This window comes from Falco biarmicus, chromosome 7, assembly GCF_023638135.1.
Source record: "Falco biarmicus isolate bFalBia1 chromosome 7, bFalBia1.pri, whole genome shotgun sequence".
NCBI classification, from domain to species: domain Eukaryota; kingdom Metazoa; phylum Chordata; class Aves; order Falconiformes; family Falconidae; genus Falco; species Falco biarmicus.
This window is the reverse complement of record NC_079294.1, coordinates 73,499,406-73,510,322: the sequence shown is the minus strand read 5'-3', so window position 1 is coordinate 73,510,322 and position 10,917 is coordinate 73,499,406. Positions and strand designations below refer to the sequence as shown.

Below are 10,917 nucleotides of genomic sequence, written 5' to 3'. Positions count from 1 at the left end.
CCTCTGGCAGGACTTTAACACCTAGTCACCACACAGCCCATGGTTTCCATAGCAGGACAGGAGCTAGGACAGCCCAGGATGGTAGTGCCAGGCTGCATCTCAGCCCTTGTAAGATACAGTTACAAGAGGGGCTGAGCAGATGGGGGCAGAGGAGGCTCATACAGTCTTTGTGTGCAGAAGGAAAAGGGATTTAGGAGCAACACAGAACCTGCTATCTTTACCATAAATTACCTGCCAGAGTTGGGGGTTGCTCGTATGTCAAAACATGATGCTAGTGCCTTGCACACATGCAGAAAGCACCACTGCAATGTGCCTATCCAGGCCCCGCAAGGCACCTGCATGGGAAAGCAGATGATGCACATGCAATAAAGCAGGATATTATGAGCACACGGAGACCACACTGTGCCACATGGAGTGCCCACCCCATTGCACATGCAGTAAACACAAGACTGCTGCATGCACAAGGGGAAAATCAGGCACTGTTCCCCTTGGAGAGGGGCAGTGGCATGCATGAGAAATGACTTAAAGTGCTCTGCATAGAGGCAAAGAGATGATCTTGAGCCTTCCCCATAAATCAGGACACACTGTGCACAGAGAAAGCACACTAAAACAAGACATGGTATGAATTTGCAGAGTGGTAACCGTTAATGCGTGCAGTAAATCAGGATGTGCTGTGCATGCACAGAGAAGGTGTAACACAGTAAATTGTATGGACATATAATAAAAAAAGTATGGACAGTAAATCACAGTGCACTGTACATGCACAGCAAGGCTACCCTGTACAGGAACAGTGACAGAGGACACACATGGGCAAAGAGCCCGTCAGTCGCATGCAGGCACAGGTCAGGACTTGTGTGCTGCCATTTAATGGGGGGAAATTCATCATCTGTACATTTATCCTGGAAATTAAAAGAAAGACTTGTAGCTGTGCAGGTCATTAAGCTGATCAAGATGTGAAGGACAGAGAATGCCTGATGCATGACTGCTATATGACAACATGCTTTGAATGCATGAGATGAGGGTCAGCCCAGAGGTTCTGCATGAGATCCGGGAGAAAAAGAGCAAGGTCATCTCACTGTGAAGGAAGAACCAGATTTAGGATAACCTGGATATAGCTCAAATAGCAAACAAATGCAGCAGATAAGCCTCCCACATTCAGAAAAGGGAAAAGCAGGATTAAAATATATCTAGACTTTCATACCTTTCAGAGTCTTTTTTGAAGGAAACCCAGCTTCAAGATAGGAAGGCAAATGGAAACAGAATTTATCACATTGTCCCAGTGGAATGTAATGATTTTTCTGTGGTAGTTAACTTAGACAAGGTGATACAGCATATTTAGGCTACTTAGATTTAAGGAAAGATTTTGATTTGCACCGAGCATGCACCACTTCCTAAAGCTGGAAGTAATGGGTATGGATAAAGCAGAGGAAGAACCAGCTAATAAAGTAAATTATGGGTTGTATTAAAATGGGTGTCTCTGAGCAAAGAGATGCTTCTCGCACTGTTCCTCCACCCCAGTCTTGGGATGACCCCACTAATGTTAATAGCAAGCAGTGCAGGGCTGGGGATGTGGAGTTGTCATACCTGGGATACCTTTTTGGGAGGGACACAGCCACATCACTAGTGAGGCACTGGGAAGATCTCACCCAGAAGATCTGCCCAAGTATGCTCTTTTGGAGATACGCCTCCAAAATTGTGCAAGGCAAAGGAAAGAAGTGCTCACAAGCATAGACTGAAAATAAGGTGGAGGCATGGATGTTTTGGGACAATTTTCAAACAGGGTACCAGGAGCAAATAGCTGGTTTGAGACCATGCTGGGGAAGCGTACCAAAGGGACTGAGCAAGGCTGGTCTCTGAGTTAGAAGCTGAAACACGCCTCTCATGTCAAATATGCTGGTCTTTATGAGAAGATCTGAAAGGAGGCATTCAGCTGAGCCATTTGTATACCATGTGCATGTGTGTGCTATGTATGTGCTACACTTCACGTTTTGCTGGTAGCCTGCAGGGATCAGGAATAAATTTCTCTCCTTTGCTGTAAACTTTGGCAACTGAGCTGCTGGGTTATTTGATCCTTCTGCAGATCACTGTGGTTTGAGACAGAACACAGGGCATTCTGTTACATTCTGTGATATTCAAGCAAATTAGGCATCACTTCTAGGACTGAAGTTTTTAACTAATCACTAGGCCTGAGCTTAAGGGAATTTCTCCAGGCCAGAGGGGCAGGAATGGATGATGGATCACACCCTACACACATCTGAGGGCTTTACCCAGTCCCACAAGGATTAGTTACTGGCAATGCTCTCCAGCTTCTGAGGTGTCAGAGAGCCTTGCTGGCTTATGCTAGGGTGGGTTGGTGAGGTAGATGTCAAGCTTAATGCTGATCAAAGTGCTTCATTTCCAGCAGGTGTGAGATGTTAGGGACTATGACACAGTTTCAGCAAACACAGCCCAGCTTCCAAGGAGGTCAACCTCAAAATCTGCCCTACATCAGTATTTCACCCCTCTTGAATGCCTTCCTCCTGCAAGACTACACCTTTTGGCCAGTAAAGCCCTGTCCAGGAGTAAGCACAGCCCCAAGCTGGCTCACCACCAGGCAGTGACACAGGGCTCAGGGGCTGCACCAGCTCAGCCCTGACCACCAAGCAAGAGCAAGTTACCAGCACTGCTAATCCAATTATAAACCAAGCTTCCTTCCCTCATTATCACAGCCTGCAGCACGTTAAAACAGTTCAGTGATAATGGAAGGCTTAGCAAGGGACTAGAGATCAGGTGATGAATGACAGAGCTGTTTCACTTGCAGGAAGGAAAAGGACAGAAGCATCCGGGAGGACATGAGAGATTGCTGGGACAAGTAGATTAGGAAATGCTACAGACAAAGGTCTCTGGTCAACCTTCATGCTCCCGACAGGGTTAACCTCAAAGCCACATCAGGTTTCTCAAGCCCTTTTCAGTCCCGGGGATTAGCATCCTCATGAATAGGGATCCTGGTCACCTCTAGCCCCACTGCCTCACTGCTCCACCTGCCCCATTCCCAAACAACTCACTTCAGTTACTGGATGGCAAAGGTAGCACTGAAATACCCTTGTAAGAGAGATTCAGTTCAAATTATCCGGGAAGCTCCTGATCAGCTTGCATCACAAAGGATGCAATGCACCAGCCAGACCCAGAGTCATATACTTCCTGTGAGAATCCTGAAATAAGACACCATGGGTCCAAAACCGACCCAGGACCTGCTTGGATCTGCCCCATTTGAGAAGATCAGGGCCATCCACTGACCCGATGTCAACCTGCGGGCTGGGTCTTTGCTACAGCTCTGCATCCTGCACCCCGCTTCTACATCTTTGTTGTCGGACCTCCTCCACCACATGAGGGCCCCCCATAGGGAGCTGGAGGCATTGCCCTCAGGTTGCCGTGAATTTGAGCCCTCTATCCCCGGTGTCCAGTTTCTCCTGCTAATGCTATGAAAAGGAGGAAAAAAATGTAGCTGGGCTTAGGGCAGTGCTGCTCTCCACAAAAAAGCCCTTCTTGATTTCAGACAATGCTAACACTGCTTGGAGCAGGAGAGTGGACTAGAGACCTCCCAAGCTCCCTTCCGACCGAAGTTATCATATGAGTGTAGCCAGATCAAAGGAAGTGGTTATTTCCCCTTATTTGGCACTGACGAGGCCACATCTGGACACCATGTCCAGTTTTGGACCCCAAGTACAAGAAGAGAGTCTAGCAGAGGGTCACTAGGATGGTCAGGGCTGGATGAAAAGGGATGCAATTGCCTGAGGGAGGATTGAGAGCTGCTTAGCTAAAGCACTTGGACAAAGCTCAGCTTCAGAGCAGTCCTGCTGTTTCTGGTCTGTGACTGTCTCTGGGGACCTGGTGCAATGCACACAGGTCTCACACCTCCTAGTACTCAGCAGGGATGCCCCGAGATGGAGACAGGCTGCTTGGGCAGGATTTCACTGTAAGGCTGCAAGCCCGCAGATAAAGCAGCACTGGCTGCCAGGCCATTTGCCCACTGCCAGAGTTTCTTGAGAAAAACAACCCACAATACATGGGGAGGCTCTCCTGTGCCTTCACCCCCAGCTGTGTGGATCCAAGAAGCCTCTGCTTTCCCACCTGTGGCCACAGAGGAGGCAGAGTATCCCCCAGAAAAAGCTCTGCCCTGGAGCCGTCAGGGCACAACAGGGCTGCTAAGAGTCCTTGAAACCTTTTAAATGCAGCAAGGGCATCCAAGAGCATCTCTGCAGATTTCTGCATCTCCAGCCCTTTCTTCAGGCTCTGGTGTGGCACTGTTGAGAGAAAAACCCTACAGCTGGAGTTGCCTCCTTCCCCATCAGACAAGATGCCTCCCTGGGATGGAGAGGCAGCCAGGGGTGCAGGGGGGAGATGCCAGCAGCCAAGCTTGACTGTAAGGAGACACTGGTGCCCAAGGAGCTCATACCGCTGCCTTTTAAGGAGTGGCAGAGGCTGAAGCATCCTGAAACAGACCACCAGTTTCTGCAGGCTCCCAACCATGGCATGCACTCAGGAACCACACTGGTCATGCCTCATGGTGCCTACAGTAGCTCAAAACCATGATGGGTAGCCAAGACAGCGATCCCCCAGCTACAGGTTGTATCTGGGAAACCTCAGAGTCACAGATAAGACAGTAGAGCAAGCTGCAGCTGTGTCACTCACCCTCCAGGGTCCCCATGGTCCCATCAATCACTTCTTACCTGCAGTGAACCAGCAGGACCAGCTCCTTACTGGGAGCTGGCAGTGGAGAGGATGATGCTTTTTCACAAAGCCTTCATCAAGCCACTGCTAACACATCTCAGCGACACCACAAGCACTTTGCTCTGCTGATGCAAGAGGTTTCGCTGGTCCATCAGTGAATTTGCTGCTGCCATCCCCTCTGCTGAGCACAGCAGGACCACTCAGGGAGTGGAGGAGAAAGGGAATGCACTGCAGGAGAGTAACAGCGAGACCAAAGACCAAGCTTAGTCTGAAGCATGGATGGAGGAAATGTACCTGCATGGCTGCAGTAGCAGGCAACACCAGGAACAAGGTTAAAAGTCAAGGTATGCATTAAATGCTACAGAGCACCAGATGTAGCTTCAGCCAAATGAAGACAGAGCAAGCTGGCCCAAATACAAGGTGTCAGGAAGACAAAGAACAGGACTGGAGCCAGTAAATACTCAAGAGGAGGAGAACAGGAGATCTGTGAACTTCAGGGATTTTGCCCAAGATTTATGAGGGGTGAAGGAAAACAATAAGGCAAAAGATCCCAAAAAGCACCCCCTTCTACAAGGAATAACAGGTGAGTCCAAAATCAGCTCATTGCAGCCCACAAAGGGTCCCAAAAACATACCAAGGACATGACCACTGGTGTCTTGTATCCCTTGTCTCAGATGACGGAGCTGGCTGGACCACTCAGACACACAAGTCTCAGTGTATGCAAGAACGAAGGAAAAATCCATTTGTTTAGAGTTTTTGTGTAATAAAATTCCCCTCCCCACCGTTTTGCCACACCAATCTACCACTCAAGGTGGTGGGACGCAGGCGCGTGGTCCCCATGGAGCAGGAGGCAACCATGCACTGCTTTATTAGGCACTGATGCTGCACGCACGGCTGAGACCAGTCACTATATACATTTGGCAAAGGATGGTGGTACGTACCAAGCACCTGTGTGGGTGGGGGCCACCACCAGTCTGCCTGGCTCCCCTGTGCCTCACTAGCCCCAGGCAGGCCCCCATTTGCCCCCTGCCAGCCTCCTCACCTGTCGGCACAGCCATTTTGTCTCCTGCAGAGCCAGGCACCCTCACAGAGGCACCTGAGGCCTGCTGCCAGGTGATTTCTCCCCTTTTCCCAAACATTGTCCCCTCCCCAGCCTCTCCAAGGCCCCAGCTCCAGTCCTCGTGTCCAGAACTCTGCCCAGAGGCAGGCGAGGGCAGGCAGGCAGCTGGTGAGCCCCACTCAGCTCCTTGTGCAGGGGGTCTCCCCAGCGCTGTCCCAGTGGGCAAACCAGCACATGGAAGCCCCCCCAGAGAATGGGATCGAGGGGTCCAGCTGCAGCAATCCCCAACAGCACTGGCCATGCTCAGCGAGCTGCTCATGCACTGCCGGTCTGGAGCCCATCCTTGCCACAGTGGCGCTTGGCCCGGCAGACAGGCCAGTTTCAGGTGCACCCGGCCTCGAGCCTGGCTTATGGAGGGGTGAGTACTATAGGGTACGGATAGCCACTGGGTAAAGCAAGGACATGTGCTCAGCCCCCTTGATGGGCAGCTTGCGGCTGGCATAGTGATGAATGATCTCCGGCACGCTGTCGAAGGGTGGGCTATGCTGACCCAGCACGTACTTGTTCTCTTGGGTCCGGGACAGTTTCATGTGCATGAAGCCCTGGCTGCTCCTGCAAGGAGAGATTGAGGCAGAGTTAGGGGGTGCAACTGACCCCTGCCTCCCGTCAGGTCCTGACCCCTCCAAGAGAGGCAGCCTGCCCTTGTAGCTGGGGAGGGGATGCTGCCAGCTCCTATCCCCAGCCACAGCCCTGCCCGCATCATCCCACATTTGGCCATCTCCAGACAAACCCACTGTGCAAGGCAGAGATGTGGCTAACTATGCTGGACTGTGTCCCTGCCCAGAAGCATGGCCGTGCAGTGGGGTGCAAGGGGTCCATCTGGGGACAAGGATGGTTCCAAGGCTGGGGCAGATGTGTGCAGGTAGGGAAGTAAGGGCATAGCCCGGGCAGGAGCAGCATCAGCAACTCTTGCTGCAGGGTGACATAGGGGCAGCAGCTTTGCCCCTTGCATGTGGCAAAGACCCTTTTGCAACTGCCCCAGCTCACACAGGAGTACTTCAACTCACATATGTCCAGGCTCACCATGGCAAAGCAGGATTTTCTCCTTCAGCCTGCAGCATGTTGCTCCCCCACCAACAGTGCAGGCTCCACAAAACCTGCTCGGTGTAGCAAGGCCACTTCCCAGCACAGCACAGGCATAGAGCCACGTGAGGCTGCACAGCCAGATCCTGCCACAAGCACTGATTCCAAGTGATGGGCTAATGGCCCTGTTGCTATTAATTTGTGTCTCCGAGGAGAGCCACAGCCTGTCTGCAGCATCTGGAATGCACATTACGGCAAAATATTGATGACTTAAAAGCAGACAGGATCTCATCAGCAATACTGAGCCGCTTCCAGTGCTGCACAGGCCAGCCCCATCCCCCTGGCTGGAGACAGTGCCTGTAACGGACAGACTGGCTGCATTAGCAGAATGGGTTTGCAATCTATTTAAGAGCTGGGAGGCAAGGAGCCGTCTGCCCCAGGAGAGGGCACGGGGGAGAGCTGCAGCCCCCTGCCAGGGGCTGAAGAAAAGCGATAGCTGGCCATAATCTGTGTTCCAGCAGCAGGGCGCAGGGAAGAGGTGCAGGGGCTGCACTGTTAATGGCACCCTGTGAAGGTGCATGGGTTTATCCTGCACACACACACACAGGGCCATATCACTAGCATGCAGAGCTGCCCGCAGATACTGCCCTCAGTGCTGCACCCTGTCTGCAGACAGACCCCAGCCCTTGCTCACTGCTGGCAGGGAAGAGATGCTCAGGAGCACAATGCAAGATCAGCACCAGTCCAGAGCCAGAGCACTGCCACAGAGGTCCACAGACAGGTGATGCTGGTTGTGTTTTGCCCAAATTGCTCTGTGGGTCTTTGTCACAAGCTCAGGGATGTGACCGAGATCAAACCCCTGGAGAGATGCCTGAGGGAGTACACTGAAAACCCAACAGCATCCAGCATTGCAGCCAGCAGCAGGAACAGGACAAGGACAAGGGGCCAGTGCTGCTCCTGCCAAGCACCTCACAGACATATGGAAGGACCCAAACCTTTGCAGCATGGCCTCACCCCACTCTCACAGAGGTGCAAGCCAGGAGGAACTCCTTCTCTGAGCATTTGGGACAATGACACTACAACCCTGTCCACAACAGGCAATGGGGGGCTGCCTATCCTGGACCAGCCAGAACTATCACAGGAGGGTTAAATCCTTCCGGCTACCTGACACACTATGGGTACAGCCACTCCTGCTGCTCTCTTTTGCGCATGTTTTTCTTTAAAGCAGTCCAAAAGGGCTTTAGGTCAGCATCAGAGCTCCCTTACAGACCATGTCCTCAGCTGTGCCTCCTTCCTCAAGGAAAGTAAAAAAGGAAAAAAAAAATTTAAAAAAATAGAGAGATGCAGACAGCCAGCTTACAGCTATATAAAAGGGATCCCAGGGGATTTTCCTTAAAAAAGGCACTACAGAGAAAGGCAATGGAGTAAAAAACATGCATCCAAGGCTGTGGGCTCTCTGCAAGCACCGCCAGTGGACAGGCAATGCCCAAGCAGCTCCTGGATGGGCTGCAGTCCCCTCTGGGGAGGTGGCACACTGCTGCAAGGCCACGTCCTGGCCACACATGTTGTTTGAGAAGAGGATTTGGCCAGTTTTGCCATAAGGCTATGAAGGGGCAGTAAGAAGTAAGGAAAAAAAACCAAATGGATGACTGGCTTACAGAGAGGTGATGGAAAGGGACACCTGTGCTGGCAAGGGAGGAAGCCCCATCGACAACCCCAGCAACACCAAAAAAAAAAAAGAAAGGAGGGAGCTTTTCCAGAAAGGCTTGCTGTCTGGCCTGAAAGCTACAACTGCAGAAGGAAGAAAGGATATTTTCAGCTAAACCTCTGCCCTGGTTTGGTGCTGAAGGCAGCAAAAAAGCGGAAAAAAAGAATAGTGAGAGATGGAGCACTCTAATTCACAATTGTGTCCTGGGAAATAAACAGGGGAGGCCAAAACCAGTGGGGAGCAATGCAGGTACAGAGACAACTGTGGAAACTTAAAAGTATATTAAGAAAAGCATGGGGATACATGCCCTATTGTTGTGCAGAGATGACTGAAGTGCTCAATAAATACTTTTTTCACATCTGCCAGAAAGAGCTAATATAATCGTCCAGCAGAAGGGCAAGAAGGTATTTGCTAATCCATCATCGTCAGGACTGTAACAGCTTTGATTTTGGGGGTTCAGGCTGCCCCAAGAATCACGAAAGAGCTGGATGAGCAGCTCCTCCCCAGCAGGATGCATGCAGCGATGCTTCATGCAGTTTTGACATTCGGGGAACTGGAAAACTTGGGAAGGTGCAAAGATCCTCCCCAAAAACCCAAGACGAAACCAAGCCTTGCTGTGGGAGTGAGATTTCCCTGCTGAAAAACTAAAGCAGGGCAATGCCCTCTGCAGCACAGCTGAGGAACAGCTTCAATGATTACATGGAGTGGGGAGACAGGGATGGGTACTGGATCGCACACAGTCTTTTCCCGTGAAACTAAGCTACAAAAAAAATGGGGTAACAAGAAGCCAGAGCTGGAAGCCGTCATCAGACACATTCAAGGGAGCAGTGAGGCACATCATTTTATCCGTCTGAGGGATTACTAGCACTGCCAAGGGAAGAGCAGTGTGCCTCCAGATCAACAAGCCTTCCAGACAGATACTTTTGCCAGACACCAAACCAGAAGCCTGTGCCACACCACACAGAAGCACAGACTTTGTACTCCATCCAGTCATCTCAGAGTTACCCCATCAGCATCAGAGTTACATCCCCACAGTCATCTCAGAGTTACCCCATCAGCACGGGCACACATTCACTTGGGACATCCACCTGCAAGGGGTCACCTCTGCTGTGGGTTCACCCCCCCCACCCCAGCCCCATCCGGGCTCACTCACTTCAAGGAGAGGGAGAAGTCATTCTTGCTGGTCTCACTGTTGCGCACCAAGTAGCTGGCCTCCTTGCACAGCCTCAGCAGCGTCTCTGCATCTGTCCGGCTGATGGCCCCGTGGTACCAACTGGAGGTGGGAGAGGGACTGGCTGTGCCAGGCAGAGAGTGGACACCCCAGCGAAGGACTCTGCCCCAGGGCAGCAGCAATGCCATCACCCTTGGCATCTCCCCGGGGACAGCAGCCACTCATGTTCAGGGAGAGGGATGTGGGTGGCACTGCCAGGGTTGGGGGACAAGGGGCAAGGATTCCACCGGGCAGCTCAGGGGGGCACAGAGGGCACATGAGGATACCACAACTGCGAGATGGACAGCAGGGACAAGAAGGCACTAATGTGGGGCCAGGGAGCAAAGAAGAATCAGATCTGCCCCGGGGCTCCTTGTGGTGTTGCCACAGGGATCCTGGAGCAGGCGGAGGGGTTGAACAGCCACTTGGGGCAGGCAGGACTCACCACTGGCTCTCCAAGGGCAGGGCAGGGTCAATCCTCTCCCCGACGAAGGGGCCAGGCTCAGCAATCAGCATCTTCGTGCTCTTGAGGCTGCTGGAGCCATGCCTGAGAGTGGCTCTGGCCTTCTCCTCCCTGCAGGGTGAGGTACGGCCATATCCCAGCCCCTCTGACGGACCTGCAAGAGAGACACATGTCACAGCCAGCAGCAGGGACAGGTGCACAGGCTGGGCTGACAACTTTCCCTCCCACGGAGGGAGCCTGCAGAAAGAGCCAGAGCCACATCACATCATGTTGGGTCCCCTCGCACTGCCCCGTCCCCCTGCTCTAAGCAAGGGCAGAACAGGGCAGCTCTTGGACAGCTGCTCACTGCATTACCCCACGACAGGCAAGGCTGGGTCCCCACTCCACCAGGACTGGGGTCCCTGCAGCATCCGAGCCCCTGGAACTATTTTCCAGGGAGGTTTCAAAAGCTAAGAGAGGTTTTGGCAATGCAACCAGACATTCAGCAGTTTTGACACAGAGTTAACTGAGAAGCAGCAAGGAGAGGCTTGCCAATCTTGGGGCGGAGGGTAAGTTAAATTCTAAAAAAATGGAGTGGGTAGATGGAGCTAGAGGGAGCAGTCAGTTTGGAAATGATGGACACATTTCCGCTGGCACAGGTAAACCTCCTGGGGTGAAAAAAATAACTCTTCGAGGGGGATAGT

The 10,917-nt window shown here is 52.1% G+C and overlaps 1 protein-coding gene across 5 annotated transcripts in view; it reads right to left on the bottom strand.

Annotated features, from left to right (window-relative positions):
- The window catches only part of SHF (Src homology 2 domain containing F), a 40,070-nt gene that overhangs the window by 15,311 nt on the left and 13,842 nt on the right, over positions 1-10,917 (bottom strand). For 2 of the 5 annotated variants that reach the window (XM_056345086.1, XM_056345089.1), the window contains 3 exons: positions 10,217-10,388; positions 9,715-9,834; positions 5,209-6,382 (listed from right to left, as the gene is read on the bottom strand). In XM_056345086.1, the coding sequence (XP_056201061.1) occupies positions 6,196-6,382; positions 9,715-9,834; positions 10,217-10,388 (479 nt within the window). In that variant the 3' untranslated portion in view covers positions 5,209-6,195. Of the gene's footprint in view, positions 1-5,208; positions 6,383-9,714; positions 9,835-10,216; positions 10,389-10,917 lie in introns of those variants that run through there. The other 3 variants (XM_056345088.1, XM_056345091.1, XM_056345087.1) reach the window with 3 other exon arrangements.